At 44.2% G+C, this 21,587-nt stretch overlaps 1 protein-coding gene across 1 annotated transcript in view; it reads left to right on the forward strand.

Moving 5' to 3' along the window:
- csmd3b (CUB and Sushi multiple domains 3b) overlaps window positions 1–21,587 on the forward strand; it is a 3,002,015-nt gene that overhangs the window by 2,721,982 nt on the left and 258,446 nt on the right. The window contains exons 35-36 of the mRNA XM_070874966.1: window positions 5,518–5,642; window positions 11,836–11,932. Coding sequence (XP_070731067.1) covers window positions 5,518–5,642; window positions 11,836–11,932 — 222 coding nt within the window. The remainder of the gene's footprint in view (window positions 1–5,517; window positions 5,643–11,835; window positions 11,933–21,587) is intronic.

Consider the following 21,587-nt stretch of genomic DNA (forward strand, 5'->3'; position numbering starts at 1 on the left):
ATTGGGAAGACAGAAGCCATTGTTTTCGGCCCCTGCCACAAATTCCGTTTCCTAGCCACTGACACCATCCCTCTTCCTAACTTCTGTCTGAGGCTGAACTAGACTGCTCGCAATCTTGGTATCATAATTGAAACTGAAATGAGCTTTCGACTACATATCCGCAGCGTAATTAAGACCGCCTATTTCCACCTGTAACATTGCCCATCTCGGCCCTTGCCTCGGCTCATCCATTGCTGAAGTCCTCATCCATGCCTTTGTTAACTCTAGACTTGACTATTCCAACACACTCCTAGTTGGCCTCCCACATTCTACCCCACGTAAACTAGAGGTAATCCAAAACTCGGCTGCCCGTGTCCTAACTTGCACCAAGTCCGGCTCAACCATCACCCCTGTGCACGCTGACCTGCATTGGCTACCGGTTAAGCAACGCTTTGATTTAAAAATTCTCATCTTTGTTTTCAAATCCCTCCATGGCCTCGCCCCTCCCTATCACTGTAATTGCCTCCAAATTCACAACCCCCGCGATGTCTGCGCTCTGCTAATTCTGCCCTCTTGAGGATCCCTGATTATAATCGCTTAACCATTGGTGGCCATGCCTTCTGTTGCCAAGGCCCTAAGCTCTGGAATTCCCTGCCTAAAACTCTCTGCCTCTCTATCTCTCTTTCCTCCTTCAAGACATTCCTTAAAACCTACCTCTTTGACCAAGCTTTTGGTCACCTGTCCTGATTTCTCCTTATGTGGCTCGGTGTCAAACTTTTTATCTCATAATACTCCTGTGAAGCACCTTGGGACATTTCACTACATTAAAGGCACTATGTAAATACAAATTATTATTGTTGTTGTTAAGAAGGTGGTGGTGAGCCGTCGCTTTGAGCCGCTGAAGTCCATGTGATGAAGGTACTCCTACAGTGCTGTTAAGGAGGGAGTTCCAGGATTTTGACCCAGTGACGATGAAGGAAGGGCAATATACTTCCAAGTCAGGATGGTGTGTAATTTGGAGGAGAACATACAGGTGATGTTGTTCCCATACACCTGCTGCCCTTGTCTTTCTAAGTGGTAGAGGTCATGGGTTTGGGAGGTGCTGCCGAAGAAGCCTTGGCGAGTTGCTGCAGTGCATCTTGTAGATGGTACACAGTGCAGCCATGTTGCACCTGTGGTGGAGGGAGCGAATGTTTAAACCACTGGATGGGGTGCTAATCAAGCGGGCTGCTCTGTCCTAGATGGTATCGAGCTTCTTGAGTGTTATTGGAGCTGCACACATCCAGGCAAGTGTATTCCATCACACTCCTGACATTTGCCTTGTAGATGGTGGAAAGGCTTTGGGGAGTCAGGAGGTGAGACATTCGCCACAGAATAGCCAGCCTCTGAACTGCTCTTGTTGCCACAGTATTTATGTGGCTGATTCAGTTATATTTCTGCTTAATGTTGATGGTAGGGAATTCGGCGATGGTAATGCCATTGAATGTCAAGGGGCGGTGGTTCGTCTTTTGTTTGTTGGAGATAGTCATTGCCTGGCTCTTGTGTGGCACAAATGTTACTTGCCACTTATCAGCCAAAGCCTGAATGTCATCCAGGTCTTGCTGCATGCGGGCATGGACTACTTCATTATCTGAGGAGTTACAAATAGCACTAAAGACTGTGCAATCATTGGTCACCTGCCCTGGTTTCTCCTTCTGACCTTATGAGGGAGGGAAGGTCATTGATGAAGCAGCTGAAGAAGGTTGGGCCTCGGACACTGCCCAACGAAGTGTAAACTTATGAGTCTTATTGCAATTGTGATTACATTATTTGAGACTTTGATGATAGATGGCAGAAGGGATCATCTAGAAGGATAGCATCTGATTAAAGATACCCAGCATCAGTTCAGACTGGGCAGTTTAGAGGAGGCTACCGATCTCCTAGAAATGCAGGAAGCTGTGGATGTTACCTACCTGGCTTTCAGGAAGGGTTTTGACATAACTTATTTATTCAGCAGGTGCATTCCCATGAGATGTGAGAAAATATTAGAATGGATTATTGTGTAGCTTAAAGGTAGACAAGTCAATTATAATTTTTATAAATTATTTGAAATATGGAACATTTTCCAAGGTGTCAGTGAATAAATCCCTGATGCTGTGCAGTTGAGATGTAGCGATATAACCATATCTATATTGTTTAACTGTCATGTGGTGGACAATATGTTAATGGTGGATGAAGGGACTTGAGTCTGCAGGGCTGCTTTTATTTCTACAGCACATCCAAATTTTATAGTCTCCAAAATACAATTCCCAATGCTCATCTTGAACATCAAATATCATTAATTCTCTTGATTCATGTGTAATGGCCATCTGATATGAATATACTTGGAATTTCAAAAGACAAACAAGGTAAGGGAGGAGCTAGTTCTTTTCTCCAACAATTGCTGGAATATTGAAAGTTACCCGATTACTTGCAGCCTAGTAGAGGCAGAGGTAGCTCATGCATGGTGAACAGCTGCAGGTAGCAATACAGTGGAGGAGGATTTCCTAGAGTGTATTAGGGATAGTTTTCTGTCGAGGAACCAACTAGAGGGCTGGCCATCCTAGACTGGGTGATGTGTAATGAGAAAGGACTAATTATCAATCTTGTTATGCGAAGCCCCTTGGAGAAGAGTGACCATAATATGGTTGAATTATTTATTAAGATGGGGAGTGACACAGTTAATTCAGAGACTAGGGTCCTGAACTTAAGGAAAGGTAACTTCGATGGTATGAGACGTGAATTGGCTAGAATAGACTGGCAAATGATACTTAAAGGGTTGACGGTGGATAGACAATGGTAAACATTTAAAGATCACATGGATGAAATTCAACAATTGTACTACCTGTCTGGAGTAAAAATAAAATGGGGAAGGTGGCTCAACCGTGGTTAACAATGGAAATTAAGGATAGTGCTAAATCTAAGGAAAAGTCATATAAATTGGCCAGAAAAAGCAGCAAAACTGAGGACTGGGAGAAATTTATAATTCAGCAGAGGAGGACAAAGGGTTTAATTAGGAGGGGGAAAATAAAGTATGACAGGAAGCTTGCTGGGAACATAAAAACTGACCGCAAAGGCTTCTATAGATATGTGAAGAGAAAAAGATTAGTGAAGACAAATGTAGGTCCCTTGCAGTCAGATTCAGGTGAATTTATAATGGGGAACAAAGAACTGGCAGACCAGTTGAAAAAATACTTTGGTTCTGTCTTCACGAAGGAAGACACAAATAAACTTCCGGAAGTACTAGGGGACTGAAGGTCTAGTGAGAAGGAGGAACTGAAGGATATCCTTATTAGGCGGGAAATTGTTTTAGGGAAATTGATGGGATTGAAGGCCAATAAATCCCCAGGGGCTGATAGTCTGCATCCCAGAGTACTTAAGGAAGTGGCCCTAGAAATAGTGGATGCATTGGTGATCATTTTCCAACAGTCTTTCGACTATTGTTCAGTTCCGATGGACTGAAGGGTAGCTAATGTAACACCACTTTTTTAAAAAGGGAGGGAGAGAGAAAATGGGTAATTATAGACTGGTTAGCCTGACATCAGTAGTGGGGAAAATGTTGGAATCAATTATTAAAGATGAAATAGCAACCCATTTGGAAAGCAGTGACAGTATCGGTCCAAGTCAGCATGGATTTATGAAAGGAAAATCATGCTTGACAAATCTTCTGGAATTTTTTGAGCATTTAACTAGCAGAGTGGACAAGGGAGAACCAGTGAATGTGGTGTATTTGGACTTTCAAAAGGCTTTTGACAAGGTTCCACACAAAATTAAATGTGCAAAATTAAAGCACATGATATTTGGGGTGATGTGCTGATGTGGATAGAGAACTGGTTGGCAGACAGGAAACAGAGAGTCGGGATAAACGGGTCCTTTTCAGAATGGCAGGCAGTGACTAGTGGGTTGCCGCAAGGCTCAGTGCTGGGACCCCAGCTATTTACAATATACATTAATGATTTGGATGAAGGAATTCAGTGTAATATCTCCAAGTTTGCAGATAACACTAAACTGGCTGGTGGTGTGAGCTGTGAGGAGGAGGCTCAGAGGCTGCAGAGTGACTTGGACAGGTTAGGTGAGTGGGCAAATGCATGGCAGCTGCAGTATAATGTGGATAAATGTGAGGTTATCCACTTTGGGAGCAAAAACAGGAAGGCAGAATATTATTTGAAGGGCGGCAGATTAGGAAAAGGGGAGGTGCAATGAGATCTGTGTGTCATGGTACATCAGTCGTTGAAAATTGGCATGCAGGTAAAGCAGGCGGTGAAGAAGGCAAATGGTATGTTGTACAGGGCCTTGGTGAGGCCTCACCTGGAATATTGTGTTCGGTTTTGGTCTCCTAATCTGAGGAAGGACGTTCTTGCTTTTGAGGGAATGCAGCGAAGGTTCACCAGACTGATTCCCGGGATGAGGAGAGACTGGATCGACTGGGCCTTTATTCACTGGAGTTTAGAAGGATGAGAGGGGATCTCATAGAAACATATCAAATTCTGACGGGACTGGATAGGGTAGATGCAGGAAGAATGTTCCCGATGTTGGGGAAGTCCAGAACTAGGGGACACAGTCTAAGGATAAGAGGTAAGCCACTTAGGACTGAGATGAGGAGAAACTTCTTCACTCAGAGAGTTGTTAACCTGTGGAATTCCCTACCACAGAGAGTTGTTGATGCCAGTTCATTGGATTTTTTCAAGAGGGAGTTAGACATGGACCTTACGGCTAAAGGGATCAAGGGGTATGGAGAGAAAGCAGGAAAGGGGTACTGAGGTGGATGATCAGCCATGATCTTATTGAATGGTGGTGCAGGCTCGAAGGGCCGAATGGCCTACTCCTGCACCTATTTTCTATGTTTCTATGTTTAGATCAGTTGTTCTTCAGTGGCAGACAAAAGCAAAGCATTTTAAGTAGCATGTAACCTACCTGAAGAATTTTGGAGGTCTGGATAAACGAAAGCTGTGCATGACATCAATAATTTAGAATTTATCTGAAGTGAAAAATGGCCTGATTTACTCTAACCTTCTCCCATAAGCGTTTTGATTAATTTATAATACAATTACCTTGCTTTTTTTGACCGAATATCGATATATCTTTGTCTGCTCGTTAGTTGGAATACTGGGTTGTTGATGGGTTACTGTAAAGTTTATTCTCATTTACTGTGAATATAATAAGTCTATTAAACTGCATTCCATACGATCTGTTTTCAGTTAGTTATTAAATTGAAGTCTGCACTCAAAGTTACATTTTGTACTGTTAAAAATGTTGTTTTCCAGATTGCCGATTTCTGACGCTACAAGAAAACTGCTCTTTTCATTCCTGATATGCTGAAAAGTATTGAAAGAGAATAAATAACAGAGATACCAAATGTTTCTTGCATCTCTCTAGACAGTGAAATTGCTCTATTATTCATTGTTCTTTTAATAAATCCTTGATAAGCTGTTGTCAAGCAGCAGCATGTCTTTTCTGTTCCATGCACACCAATATTACTGTCAGGCTTTTTTCAGTTTCACAGTTTCCATTTTCTTTCAGTGCCCTGTGGTGGAATTTTAACTAAGCGCAAAGGGAGCATTCTATCTCCAAGTTACCCTGAACCATATGACAACAATTTGAACTGCATCTGGAAAATTATAGTGCCGGAAGGTGCTGGCATACAAGTAAGGATGCTGTTTCTGCATTGCTTATTCTATTTATCTTAGCTAATTTCGATTATTTAGATCTAATGTTTCTGTTTCTATCTTAGCTTGTTTTATACTAGCGCTGATGTAACACAACAATGTAGTTTTGCGAATATTGTTCAATCAAACTGTATGTATTCATACTCTGTTTTTAGAGATATGAGAAAAAAATAAAGATTATCTATCTTATAACTGCTATCAGTATCTGTAAGTTTTGGTGCTAGACCCTGTGATATATTCACAGAGCACAGCACACACAGCTTCCTAACATGGCAGGCAGCTCTCTCGGAAGCCTCCGGAATTGGCTGGTTCTGTTTAATGATTAACCCTGCACTTGCAGTACACAATACGTCCACATCCACAGTGTGGAGCTACAAACATTACAAACTTACAGGCATTACACTTCTCCCTCCTTAATGAAGAAGCCATCATAACAAACATCATACATAACTTTCATGTTTATACATAACACAGGATATAATTTTTTTTTCCATATTTACAAATTTAACTTTACCACTTGTTTTCTGTTTCGAAGAGGATACCTTCGCTCTCGAACAGAACTTTCCAAACACAAAGTCGAATCTAAACTCATTCGAGGCTCATCCTGAGGAACGTTTTCCTCCACGGAATTTCCTTGATTTTCATTTGAACTCACTCTAACTTCATGCTCTTTGTTTTCCTGACTCGGGCTCAGAATTTAATTCTGATTCTCTCCTGGATTTGTTTCCAGTACATTGGATTTAGGATTTGCTATTGGTATATCAAAATTATCTGATTGGTCAGAAATAATTGAATCATTCCCACCTTCAACTCCTTCCATGTCTGTAGGTAAAATATGATCAATATGAACAAACCTAACCTGTCCATTATCAAACATCTTTACCAAATATGTGCGAGGACCACATATCTCCACCACTCATCCTCGTAAACACTTTAACCATTTATGGTGATTGTTCTTCACTCTCACCTTCGAGTTTAATTTCACACTTCTTTCTTTTATTCTACCTTTAATCATGATTCTCTTTCTGTCTTAATTATGTCTCTTCTACGGACTGTGCCAAATTTGGCTTTAACAACGGGAATCTGGTTTGTGGCTGTCATTTGAGAAACAACTCTGCTGGTGTTCTACCAGTAGTTGTATGAGGAGTATTTAGATATGTAATCAAAAAATTAGCCAATTTGTGATCTAATGACAACTGTCGTTTCCTTGGATTTGGACCAAACATTTGTTTTATGAGGGCACGTTTTACAATTTGTACAGTGCGCTGTGCTGTGCCATTCGAAGCAGGGTAGTATGGTGGAACCTTGGTATGTTTCACACCACTTTTGCTCGTGAATTGTGCAAATTCTTCTGAAAGAAATTGTGGTCCATTATCCAAAACAATCTCTTCAGGGAGGCCAAATGAAGAAAATAATTTTCGTAAAATGTTCAATGTTTTACTTGTTGTTATTTTCCACATTGGAAACACCTCAACCCACTTCGAATGGCTATCAATCACAAAGAACAATTGTTGTCCTTCTAACTCAGCAAAATCAATATGTAGCCTTTGCCACACCCTGGGAGGCCATTTCCATGGCTGTAATGGTACTGATGGTGGTTGCTTGCTTACCGATTGACATGTCGTACACTGACTCACGATGTACTCTATATCTTTATCAAGACCTGGCCACCATAAATAACTGCGTGCAAAACACTTGGTCAAGCACATTGCCAGGTGCTGTTCATGGAGGTCTCCTAATAATTTGGACCTGAATTTATTTGGTATAACCACTCTTGCACCCCACATGATACAATCTTTATCGACTGATAATTCATTCCTACGAATGAAGAATGGATGTGTATCTTTGTCTGTTACCTGGTTTGGCCATCCATTTGCAATATACTCATACACCTTTGACATCACTGTGTCACGTTTGGTTGCTCTACCAATCTCTTCAGCTGTGACTGGCAGTTCATCAATGTATGAAAAATAAAACACTTCTTCCTTATCAGGTGTAACTTGTGATGGGGAAGGCAATCTAGACATTGCATCAGCATTACTGTGATCAGCTGATCATCTGTATTCAATATCATATGTATATGCTGACAAAATCAAAGCACATCTCTGCATTCGGGCTGCAGCTAATTTTGGAACTGGAGATTTTGGATGGAGGATTGCTGTTAGGGGCTTACGGTCCATAACGATGGTAAACTTACGATCATACAAGTATTTGTGAAACCTCTTGACCCCAAAAATGAATGCCAAAGCTTCCCTTTCAATTTGCGCATAATTACTCTCACTGGCACTGAGAGTGCATGAAGCAAAAGCAATTGGTCTCTCTTCCCCAATACTTAATACATAAGAGATTACTGCCCCAACTCCATACGGAGAAGCATCACATGCTAGCTTAATCTCCTTAGATATGTCATAGTGAACTAACATGGTGCTCTCTACCAATTTGCGTTTACACTCCTTGAATGCTGTATAGCATTCTTTTGACAACTTCCAATGGACCTGTTTTTTCAAAAGTTCATTCAGTGGATGTAATACTGTAGCCAAATTTGATAGGAACTTCTCATAACAGTTCAAAAGACCCAAGAATGAACGAAGTTCAGTGACATTCCTGGGAGTGGGTGCATTTCTGATCGCATCCAATTTTTCCATGGTTGGATGTAAAACATCTTTGTCTATTCTGTACCCTAAGTACTTCACTGAGTTTTTAAATAACTCACACTTACGAGCAGGCACTCAGACTCTGTGCTTCTCTAGCCATTTGAGGACTTCATTCAATATGTTATTATGAATTTGCCTATTTGGTGCTGAAATTAGGATGTCATCCAAATAACATACTACCCCTTCAATACTTTGCAAAATCTGGTTCGTCATCCCTTGGAATATGGCAGGGGCGGAAGACACTCCAAACGGTAGCCTATTAAATTGATATAGGCCAGGATGAGTATTTATAGTCAAACATGACTTGGACTCCTCATCTCGTTCAAGCTGTAAGTAGGCATTCGTAAGATCCAGTTTTGAGAAGATCTGACCACCTGTCAGTGTTGTGAACAAATCTTCTATATTCGGCAATGTATTGGGGACATTACCCTCTAGAACCTGGTTTACGGTTACTTTATAATCACCACACAATTTTACCTTACTATCAGACTTAGGTACAACAACAATGGGTGTAGCCCAATTACATCGATCTATCTTACATATAATGTTCGCAGTCTCTAGTCTTTTGAGTTGTTGCTCAACTTTCTCCTTGAGTGCATACGGTACAGAACGTGGCTTGTAGTAAACTGATCTAGCTTCCTTCTGTACCTTGACACTCGCCTTGAAGCCTTGGATCGGACTGCCCGTTTCGCAGAACACCTTCGGATACTGCTTGATAACCTCATCCATTGATGAAAATCTCGCTTCCACACAGAAAATCTTACTCCAATCCAGCTTCAGTAAGCTCAACCAATTTATTTCTAGTAAGGCAGACTTGTCTCCTTTCAGTTCTGTTAGAGGCAAGTTCTGAAATTGATCTTTATATTTCACCCATACGTGATATCTACCACTGGAATTTTCTCTCCCGAGTAGCCTCGCAGCTCAATCTTGGATTTCTCCAGTTGGAAATCACGCAATTTGTCGCAGTATAGTGACTCCGGTACTACACTCATGGATGCACCCGTGTCAATTTCCATTGGTATCTTGAATCCCGCAACATCTATGTGGATTTTGATGCTTTCCGAATCGCTGTCCGTTAACCTCGTGTTCCTGATGACGTGTAACTCTAACATCTCCTCATCCTGCTGTTCTTCCATGCTATGTAGTCTCTTTGGATTTCTACTCATAGCTTTGAACGCTGGACTCATAGCTTTAAAAGCTGGTTTGCCCTTCAGTCGGCATGCCTTCGCAAGATGCCCAGTCTTCCTGCAGAAGAAACACTCTGCCTTCACGTATGGACAACTTTGAGCAATGTATTGTCCCAGGCTCCTACAGCATGACTTCGATGCTCTGTTAGAATTTCCAGTTTCTGAGACTTTCGGCCATGCCCATCTTTTACTTTGAACCTGCAGGTGATTTATCTCGGTTGACTGACGACCGTAATTATTATTTTATTCTCGGGAATATTGTTCGGCCATATCCATCGACCTTGCTGTCTGACAAGCAATCTCAAAGGTCAAGTCATCCGTCGTCAATAACTTCCTTCTGATTGCATCATTTTTCACCCCACAAACAAAACGTTCCCGTAATGCTCGATTTTGAAAGTTTCCAAAATTACAGTGCATCGATAGCTTTTTTAATGCTGTGATGTAATCACTGATACTATCGTCAGTCTTTTGATTCCGAATCCCGAAACGATAGCTTTCAGCAATTTCTAATGGTTTGGGGTTGTAGTGCTGCTCCACTGGGGTTGTTAAAATCCCTTTGGCTCGTCAGGCACAAGCAGATTTACAAGGGTTTTGTATAATGTCGGACCTGCCTCCGATAAGAAGATCGCTTTCTTACGTTCCAAAACAGCCTGGTTCTGGACTGCATTGTCTGGAACTTTGAATTTGTTATTTGCAGTGAAATACATTTCTAACTGATCCACATATGCTTTAAAACGTTCCCGGTCGTGTCTATATTCACCCAAATATCCCAATACACCTGCCATTTTAATCTCTAGCTGTTCACACCGTGTGCTGTATTTTACCTAGGATTTTGTAGCTTTTTTCAAAGACAGAAACTTCCAAAGTCTCTCTGTCGGCTGGCTGAATCCTTCACCAACAAAAATTAAGCTTTAAATCATCCGAAAAATTCCATCATGTGGACGTATTGTGTACTGCAATTGCAGAGTTAATCATTAAACAGAACCAGGCTATTCCGGAGACTTCCGAGAGAGCTGCCTGCCATGTTAGGAAGCTGTGTATGCTGTGCTCTGTGAAGATATCACAGACCCTAAAGCAGCATTTGAGCAGCATCATCTGTTATCTAGCCTTGGACTAAAACTGCTACCATTGAGGCCTCATATAGCCAGGCACCATTATCTCTCTCTTATTGAGTCTCCAGTGTCGGCTTCTTTTAACCACTGTTTTTCTAATAGAATTAAACCACTGCTTGTATGGTATACATGTCTTCTGTGTTTATATTTTCTCCTGGGCACAAAGTTCCATGGGAAGTTCTGCACAGGAAATACTAGTGTTTATTGTACAAATAGACAATCTACCTGCAAATAATTATTAAATGTGCACAAAATATGGAAGTTGTCTTTATCTCAATTTAGACAACCAGAGTTGCTTCCATATCGATTTTCCACTTGACATCTTCATTCCTCTGTTGTTGCACTCTGATGACACCCTATCTTCTTCACTACCTTCCATTTATCTTCTGACTTTCATAAAACAAATCCCCTTGAATACAGTGGTGGTAACCCTGAGAGTGACTCGATGAACACAATACCAGGCCACAAGTGATGGAGCTAACATTCTAAGGAATTAGCAGAAATTCCACTTAGATTGTCATGAGATTTCATCTGCAAGTGTCAGAGAAAGTTTGTAAAGCACAGGCCTCATCCAATCCTTTGTAACTTTCTCTGTATAAGTAGTAAAGTGATGAAGGGATTCAATAGGATAGATACAGAGAAGCTATCTCCTCTGGTGAGGTAATACTGAGCAAGGGAGTATAATCTTAAAATTACAGCTCGGTCCATTTAAGAGTGAATTCAGGTAGCACTTTTTCACACAAAGGGTAGTGGAAGTCTGGAACTCTCTTTCCCCCAAAGACTGTAGAAGTTGAATCAATTAAAATTTACAAGGCTGAGATCAATACATTTTTGTTTGGTATGGACATGTAGGAAACGATGGGTAAATGCAGTTGTGGTACAGATCAGCCTTTATCTAATTGAATGGCTGAACATGCGTGAAGAGCTGAATGGCCTATTCCAACTCACAAGCTTCTACATTTCATTACTACAAGAATCTTGGAATAATAGTAATATTTGAATAGCCAATTTTGAACAAAATGTTATATTCCTCAGGCATTTATCAATTGAATTGATTAATACTATTTAAAAGAAATTAATAAAACATCAGATTTTACAAAATATAAATGCCCGTATTTGGAATTATCTCTCACACAGTTTACATTAAGCAACTTTGATTGAATCACACACTTTCAGGGTGACTTGTATTTTTCTAAATTAATGGATTTATGTCCTTCAGGTTCAAGTAATAAGCTTTGCAACAGAGCATAACTGGGATTCATTGGATTTCTTTGATGGGGCCGACACTAATGCTCCAAGACTCGGGAGCTTTTCAGGTAAGAAGCTGAATAAGACAAATTTATATTAAGGATGTCATGTATGCAACCTTCATACAACTGTAACCTTCATGTAACTGTAACCTTCATGCAACCACACTGTACACTGTATATATGTCCTGGAAATGCACGCCTTGACCAGAGGGGGTGAACTTGTGGGAGACACTCTTCACCTGGGCACTCAGGTATTTAAAGGGAGGTCCCACGCAGGGTCATGACTTCTTGGTCCTGGGAATAAAGAAAGGTCACGCAGTGACCGTGTCTGCAGTACATGCCTCATGTGATTCAGTAGCAAGGTGCAGGGACACCACATTTGGCGACGAGAAACGGGAATCACTGAACCACAAGGATGGCCACCGATAGCACAGAGGAACGTTACTGTGTGGGTGAGGACTGGGACGACTTTGTTAAGAGACTCCAGCAGAGTTTCATCACGAAGGACTGGCTGGGAGCGGCAGCGGCTGATAAGCGGAGGGCGCATCTACTGACCAGTTGCGGACCAAAGACGTATGCGCTGATGAAAGACCTCGCACCCGAGAAGCCGGCGGACAAGTCCTTCGAAGAGCTCAGCCAGCTGATCAGTGAGCATCTCAAGCCAGTGAGTAGTGTACACATGGCCCAGCACCGGTTCTACACACCGGCGTCGGGAGGGACAAAACATCTCTGACTTCGTTGCGGACCTGCGGTGCTTGGCCAGTCTCTAAGTTCACAGATGCCTGCAGGTGGGAGATGTTATGGGATTTCTTCATTGAGGGCATTAGTCATGCCGGGATTTTCAGGTCTCTCATAGAGACCAAGGGCTTGACTTTAGAAAGGGCAGCGTTGATAGCTCAGAACTTCATGGCAGTGGAAGGGCAGACCAAGCTAATTTACACGTGCAGCTCTGGTTCCAATGTGGCGATGGACCAGGGAGTTAACATTGTGAATGCGGCTCAGGACACCACAGGCAGGCAAGGGCATTTTAAAACTGGTCAGGAAGCAACAGACTCTAGGGTGGGCCCGCAACAGGTACAATGGAAAGAGGATCGGCAATTCACGCCATCTCGAGGAACAATGTGTCCCGTGATGGGACCATTGACACCCACCATCAGAGCGCTTAGAAATAACCAAAGGGACAATCAGGGAGGAATGCCTGGTAACAGTCCCTTTGTTAACAACAACCTCAGCTCATGCTGGAGGTGTGGGGATAGACATACTGCGAAAAGCTGCAGGTTTCAGCAATTTATCTGTAGGAATTGCAACATCAGTGGACACTTGGCCAGAATATGCAGAAAGGCTGTAGCGAGGCTAATCTATGAGACAGAGGAACCAGACGAGGGGTCTGCAATGCAGAATGATGCTTGGAGCAAAGCCATAGATGCTGAAGTTCAGCCGGTTCATGTGACTGACGTCCACAGCTCATGTCCTAAAATGCCACCCATGATGATGAAAGTTTTATTGAATGGCATCCCGGTGCGCATGGAGCTGGACACAGGAGCCAGCCAGTCCCTTATGAGCGCCCAACAATTTGAGAGACTATGGCCACACAGAGCCAGCAGGCTAAAACTGGAATGCATTGACATGCAGCTACGGACGTACACCAAAGAGATCATCCCAGTGCTAGGCAGTGCAAACTTGGCGGTAACACATAATGGATCAGAGAACTGGCTGCCACTCTGGATTGTCCCGGGAAATAGCCCTGCACTTTTGGGGAGGAGCTGGCTAGCCGAGATGAACTGGAAATGGGGGGATGTGCACGCCATTTCATCTGTGGCGTGAAGCTCATGTTCACAGGTCCTACAGAAATTCAGGGCACTATTTCAACCCGGTGTTGGGACTTTCAAGGGCACCAAAGTAGTGATATGCATCACCCCGGATGCCAGACCAGTGCACCCCAAAGCCAGCGCGATGCTGTATGTGATGCATGAGAAAATTGAAAATGAATTGAAAAAGCCCAAGTGTGTGTTTTTGACCCCAGAGGTCGAGTTTTTGGGCAGGAGGGTTGCCGCAGATGGGATTCGGCCCACCAAAGCTAAAACGGAGGCGCTCCGCTGCGCGCCCAGGCCCGGCAACACATCGGAGCTGCGATCATTCCTCGGACTTTGAACTATTTCGGGAACTTTCTGCCGAACTTAAGCACATTGTTGGAGCCGTTAGACGTGCTCTTGCGTAAAGGTTGTGAATGGTTTTGGGGGGACGGTCAAGAATGGGCTTTCAATAAGGCGCGGAATCTGCTTTGTTCTAACAAGCTGTTGACCTTGTACGACACCTGTAAAAAAACGGGTTTTAACGTGTGATGCATCATCCTATGGGGTTGGGTGCGTGTTGCAGCAGAGTAATGATGACGGCCGACTCCAACCGGTGGCTTATGCCTCCAGGTCACTCTCCCAGGCAGAGCATGGATACAGCATGGCCGAAAATGAAGCTCTTGCTTGTGTTTACGGGGTGAAAAAGATGCACCAGTACCTTTTCGGTAGGCGGTTCGAGCTAGTAATGGACCACAAGCCGTTAACCCCTGTTGTCTGACAGCAAGGCTGTCAATGCCAATGCGTCAGCTTGCATACAGCGATGGGCTCTCACGCTGGCTGCATATGACTACACCATATGGCACCGGCCAGGCACCGAGAATTGCGCTGACGCGCTCAGCAGGCTTCCACTGGCCACCACAGAGGGGGCATGGAGCAAAGTGCTGAGATGGTCATGGCCGTTGAGGCTTTTGACACCGCAGGCTCCCCTATCACAGCCCGCCAGATCAAAATCTGGACCAACAGAGACCCCCTCCTGTCCATGATAAAGAAATGTGTTCTGACTGGGGATTGGGCGCCCGCACACGGGGCGTGCCCCAAGGAGGTCAGACCGTTTCACAGACGGATGGATGAGCTCTCCATCCAAGCTGACTACCTGCTATGGGGCAGTCGGTTAGTCATGCCCAAGAAAGGAAGGGAAGCATTCATCAGGGAACTCCACAGCGAGCACCCTGCCATCGTGTTAATGAAGGCCATTGCCCGGTCACATGTATGGTGGCCGGGAATTGACTCAGACCTGGAACACTGGGTTCACAGGTGCATGACGTGTGGCCAGCTGGGCAGTGCCCCCAGGGAGGACCCACTCAATCCGTGTCCCTGGCCCACCAGGCCATGGTCAGGTGTTCATGTAGACTACGCGGGCCCGTTCATGGGAAAAATGTTCCTGATCGTTGTCGATGCATACTCGAAATGGATCGAGTGCATCATATTAAACTCGTGCATGACATCCATCATAGTGGAGTGTCTGCGTACGGTTTTCGTGACCCACGGCTTGCCGGACATTCTGGTCAGCGACAATGGCCCGTGCTTCACCAGCCATGAATTCCAGGAGTTTATGTCGGGTAATGGCATTAAACACGTCCGGACTGCACCGTTCAAGCCGGCTTCCAATGGCCAGGCGGAACGGGCGGTCCAAGTCATAAAACAGGGCATGCTCCATATCGAAGGACCCTCACTTCTGTACCGCCTATTGCGCTTCCTGCTGGCCTACAGGTCCCGCCCGCATTCGCTCACGGGAGTCCCGCCAGCGGAACTACTCATGAAACGCACGCTTAAAATGCACTCATTCATCCAGCCCTGGCAGACATTGTTGAGGGCAAGCGCCGTCCCAAACCGAGTGCCATGATCAAAACGCAAGGGGGAGGTGTATAGAAGTTGATGACCCGGTATTTGTTCTTAACCATGCTTTGGGACCCAAGTGGCTTGAGGGCACCGTAATTGTCAAAGAGGGGAATAGGGTCATCGTGATCAGACTCAACAATGGGCAGATATGCCGCAAACACTTGGACCAAGTAAAAAAAAAGGTTCAGCATCGACACTGAGGAACCTGAGGAAGAGCATGAGATGTCACCCAAACTACTGCCAGTGGACGAGCAACAAGGACATTCACCAACATGCACAGTCCCTGCAGCCAGTCCGGAATCACCTCAGGTGACAAAGCTGCATGCCAAGGCTCAGCCACCAGAGCCCCAACTGCGGCGATCTACGAGAGAGCGCCGACCACCTGAAAGATTTAACCTTTGACACAAAAAGACGTGAGCGGGGAGGTGATGTCATGTATGCAATCTTCATTCAACTGTAACCTTCATGTAACTGTAACCTTCATGCAACCACACTGTACACTGTATATATGTCCTGGAAATGAGCACCTTGACCACAGGAGGTGAACTTGTGGGAGACACTCCTCACCTGGGCACTCAGGTATTTAAAGGGAGGTCCCAAGCAGGTCATGACTTCTTGGTCCTGGGATTAAAGAAAGGTGCAGGGACACCACAAAGTAAGTATATTCAAAAAATAAAATGACTTGCTCATTTTTTAATATATTTTCTCTCTTTTGGTTGGTTCATTGTTAGCTGAATAACTTAAAAACTGGTATTCAGGAAAAAACAGCAGTCTCAGCAATGAGCTGAGGAATATCATAAACTGCATAGATCATGTGATTCATGCTGATCACCTAAACCTTAGATGAGGTAACCCAATCTGTCACCTTTTGCTTTTTGCGAATGAGATTCATCATTTTTCCTTAAAAACGAAACTATTTCAATGTATCTCACTTAAAAATAACCAAAACTTGCAGTTTGTGTTCTTTTTGTTCCTGCATCCTGGAGTTTCTCCCATATATTCATTATTTTTATAGTATATATATTTTGGAATTGAAGGTGTGGGGGAGTTTCTCTGTGCAAGAGATGTAGCAAAATCATAGATGTGTTTTTTTTAAGCACATTTATCAATTTACTATACATTGCACAGAAGAACTCTTCACCCAGGTGTTCCCATCTGGGTCCACTTATGTTTGCCAACAACTGATGCTTTGGAGATTGTTGAAGGCTAATACACTCGTATTGGTGCACAACCAATACTCACATTGACCGTGGCAAGGTCTAATTTCTTCTAATAGCGGTAACATAGAGTTAAATGTACATTAATGCTAACTCATAAATTTAAAGTGACAAGTGTAAACTTTAGTACATGCTCCAAAAATTCCTCCGAGCTTAAAATAGTGTTCAAAATAATAATGTTTGGATGTGCATTCCATTCCATGTAAATTGCTTGTTAAGGAGCAATTAAAGGGAAATACTGAAATTTCCTACAGATTACTCATTTCTCACATTGCACGATTACTCCCACTTCAACCTGTCAAAAAGCAAGTGAATGAGCAACCAGAGTTTGCATGATCAGTGAAACCACATAAAGCTTATGGTGATTGGCAACAGGAAACTTAAACATTGCTGACATCTATTGCAAATTGACAGAAGAAGCAACAGGCTATTGCCAGGAAAGTCATAAGGCATAGGAAGTGGATCTTCAGAACTCATTCCTACCTAGGATACAGTGGGAACCACATACAAACCAGGCACCAAACCTCATTGAAGACCTGTGTTTTAGGAGTCTGCTTGTCAACAAAGGCCTAATCTGTTCCATCATCAACATCAACATAGCCCGAAAGTGGCGATGGCAGCAGTGCCACAAAAAAGTCAATGCCGGGGCACTCAAAGACCCAGCTAAGAGAACCCTATACAGCCAGCGCCTCACTGCTAACCTGGCAACCTTTGATGATCCCGAAACGCAGAATTCCCACAGCACTTGGTCTGCCCTCCAGCCACCATAACCAATGCCTGTGAAGAGATGCTCGGTCACTCTACCAGGAAACATCAGGACTGGTTTGATGAGAATGACCAGGAGATCCAAGAGCTAATAAATCGCAAGCGCAGGGCATTTTTGAACCTAAAACTACAACCCAACTTGGGAGCAGCAAATCAGAATTACATTAGAACATAAGAACATAACATAAGAACAGAAGAAATAGGAGCAGGAGTAGGCCATACAGCCCCTCGAACCTACTCCGCCATTTAATACGATCTTGGCTGATCCGATCATGGACTCAGGTCAAACTTTCCTGCCCGCTCCCCAGAACCCCTTATTCCCTTATCGGTTAAGAAACTGTCTATCTCTGTCTTAAATTTATTCAATGTCCCAGCTTCCATAGCTCTCTGAAGCAGCGAATTCCACAAATCCACAACCCTCTGAGAAAAGAAATTTCTCCTCATCTCAGTTTTAAATGGGCGGCCCCTTATTCTAAGATTATGCCTCCTAGTTCTAGTCTCTCACATCAGTGGAAACATTCTCTCTCCATCCACCTTGTCAAGCCCTCTCATAATCTTATATGTTTCGATAAGATCGCCTCTCAACCTTCTGAATTCCATTGAGTCGAGGCCCAACCTACACAACCTTTCCTCATAAGTCAACCCACACATCTCCGGAATCAACCTAGTGAATCTTCTCTGAACTTCCTCCAAAGCAAGTATGTCCTTTCGTAAATATAGAAACCAAAACTGCATACAGTATTCCAGGTGTGATGTCACCAATACCCTGTATAACTATAACAAGACTTCACTGCTTTTATACTCCATCCCCTTTGCAATAAAGGCCAAGATTCCATTGGCCTTCCTGATCACTTGCTGTACCTGCATACTAACCTTTTGTGTTTTAGGCACAAGTATCTTCAGGTCCTGCTGTACTGCAGCACTTTGCAATTTTCTCCATTAAAATAATAATTACAGAAGGCTTAAGGCCGAGGTCCAACAAAAAACCCATGGCCTAAAGAATAGATGGTGGGTGGAGAAAGCACAGGAGATTCAGCAGCTGGCCGACAGCCATAATGTGCGCGGATTCTTCACCGCAGTCAGGGGAGACACTCACCAAGGACACCGAGGCAGTCAGGACTCGCTGGAAGAAGCACTTCGAAGATCTCCTTAACCGAGACTCTGCCTTTGACTCGAGTGTCCTCAACTCCATCCCGCAGCATGCTAGCCGCCACCATCTCAGCAAAACCCCAGCCCTGCACAAGGTAGAAAAGGCCATCCGCCAGCTCAAGAACAACAAGGCAATGGGAGCGGATGGAATCCCCGCTGAGGCACTAAGGTATGGCGGAGAGGCAGCATTGGCACAAATGCATGACCTCATCTCTCTCCTCTGGAAGGAGGAGAGCATGCCGGGAGATATGAGATGCAGTAATCGTGACCATCTTTAAAAAAGGGGACAAGTCTGACTGCAGCAACGACAGAGGAATCTCCCTGTTATCAGCCACTGGGAAAGTCGTCGCTAGAACCTCCTCAACTGTCTTCTCCTTGTGGCTGAGGAGCTCCTCCTGGAGTCACAGTGCGGATTTTGTCCTTTACGGGGTACAATGGACATGATTTTTACAGTGTGACAGCTGGAAGGAAAATGCAGGGAACAGCACCAACCCTTGTACGTGGCTTTCTTTGACCTTACAAAGGCCTTTGACACTGTCAACCATGAGGGACTATGGAGCGTACTCCTCCATTTCGGCTGCCCCAAAAGTTCGTCACCATCCTCAACCTGCTCCACGATGACATGCAAGCCATGATCCTGATCAACAAATCCATCACAGACCCAATCCATGTCCAGAACAGAGGTCAAGCAGGGTTGCATTATCGTGCCGACCCTCTTCTCGATCTTCCTCGCTGCAATGCTCCATTTCACACTCAACAAGCTCCCCATTGGAGTGGAACTAAACTACAGAACTAGTGGGAGCCTTTTCAACCTTCGTCGCCTCCAGGCCACATCCCAGAGCGTCCCAACCTCTGTCATCGTATGTGGACGATGCTTGAGTCTGTGCACATTCAGAGATTGAACTCCAATTCATAGTCAACATCTTCCTGAGGCATACAAAAGTATGAGCCTTACACTAAACATCCATAAGACAAAGATCCTCCACCAACCTGACCCTGCCACACAGCACTGCCCCAGGTCATCAAGATCCACGGCGTGGCCCTGTACAATGGGGATCCCTTTCCATACCTCGGGAGCCTATTATCAGCAAGGGCAGACATCAACGACGAGATTCAACACCACCTCTAGTGCGCCAGAGCAGCCTTCGGCCACCTGAGGAAAAGAGTGTTCGAAGATCAGGTCCTCAAATCTGCCACCAAGCTCATGGTCTACAGGGCTGTAGTGATACCCACCTTCCTGTATGGCTCAGAGACGTGGACCATATACAGTAGACACTTCAAATCGTTTGAGAAATACCACCAACGATGTCTCCGCAAGATCCAGCAAATCCCCTGAGAGGACAGACACATCAACATTAGCGTCCTCGATTAAGCCAACATCCCCAGCATCAAAGTACTGACCACACTCAACCAGCTCCACTGGGCGGGTCACATTGTTCGCATGCCTGACACAAGACTCCCAAAGCAAGCGCTCTACTTGGAACTCCGACACGGCAAGCGAGCCCAAGATGGGCAGAGGAAACGTTTTAAGGACACCCTCAAAGCCTCCTTGATAAAATGCAACAACCCCACCAACACCTGGGAGTCCCTGGCCAAAGACTACCCTAAGTGGAGGAAGTGCATCCGGGAGGGCGCTGAGCACCTCGAGTCTCGTCGTCTAGAGCATGCAGAAACCAAGCACAGGCAACGGATGGAGCGTGCGGCAAACCAGTCCCACCCACCCTTTCCTCCCACCTGTGACAGAGACTGTAATTCCCATATTGGATTGTTCAGTCAACTAAGAACTCACTTTTCGAGTGGAAGCAAGTCTTCCTCGATTTCGAGGGATTGCCTATGATGATGATGATGTCAACAAAGACATGTGCCCAAAATTTCTCAGGGGTGCCACTGGTCTCATGCCTTGAACCAGCGATAGACTGATGTAAACATCTGGTTCCACTGGATCTTTGCAATTTCCGAGAGATTCCTCAATGCCTTGTAAGAGACGGAACTGCTGTCTGCCTCTTCCAGGGTAAGTGGTGACCAGAGGGCAGGTGCAGGGCGGGGACTTCCTAAGTCAGGAGTTCCCAATCTGCAGGCTCCAGTGGAACCTGGCATAGTAGTAGCAGGTGACGCGTTAAATGAATGGAGATGCATCAACCATTAGAAGGGCATTTATGGACCCCACTAGTGGAAAACAGGCCAGGTACGTGGGCTAGACACCTCAAGAGTGCAATTTAAAAAACAATTGTGATCAGCCCCCTTAGGGGTTTAAAGTTGCCACGGTGACTGGGGTAGTGAGGGGGTGGGGGTGGGGGGAGGCTGCAAATCACTCTACAAGGGTATACCAAAAGGAAACATGCCAGGATCCTGACCTGTGGAATTTTGGGGCCACCTCTGTCAGCAAAGGACAACATCAAGATAGCACTTAGTATAAATTAAAATCAGGACTGGATTAAACTTCCATGCCACTGGATTTTTCCACAGATTATTTGGAGACATTACTGGATCATTCAACATGTCATTTGTGATGAATTGCCTAATCATAGAATTATAGAATAAATAGTACAGCACAGAAGGAGGCCACTCAGCCCATCGAGTCTGCACTGGCTCTTTTGAAGAGCAATCCAGTGAGTCCAAACTCCCAAGCTCTTTCCTCATATCCCTGCAAAGTTTTCTCCTTCAAGTATTTATCCAATTCACTTTTGAAGGCTACTATTGAATCCATATCCACCACCCTATCAGGCAGTTCCAAATTTAAAAATTAGTAAAATAACAAAAGAAATTACAGAAACAATTCAGTGCACCTTTGCACAGATATAGCAGCATATAACAATTATTTTACAGATTAGACTCGTTTTATCAAAGATGAGGTACAAGTACAAGCCAGTATAATTTGCTCTTGCATTAATATTTATT

Source organism: Pristiophorus japonicus, chromosome 1 (genome assembly GCF_044704955.1).
Source record: "Pristiophorus japonicus isolate sPriJap1 chromosome 1, sPriJap1.hap1, whole genome shotgun sequence".
Taxonomy (NCBI): Eukaryota; Metazoa; Chordata; class Chondrichthyes; family Pristiophoridae; genus Pristiophorus; species Pristiophorus japonicus.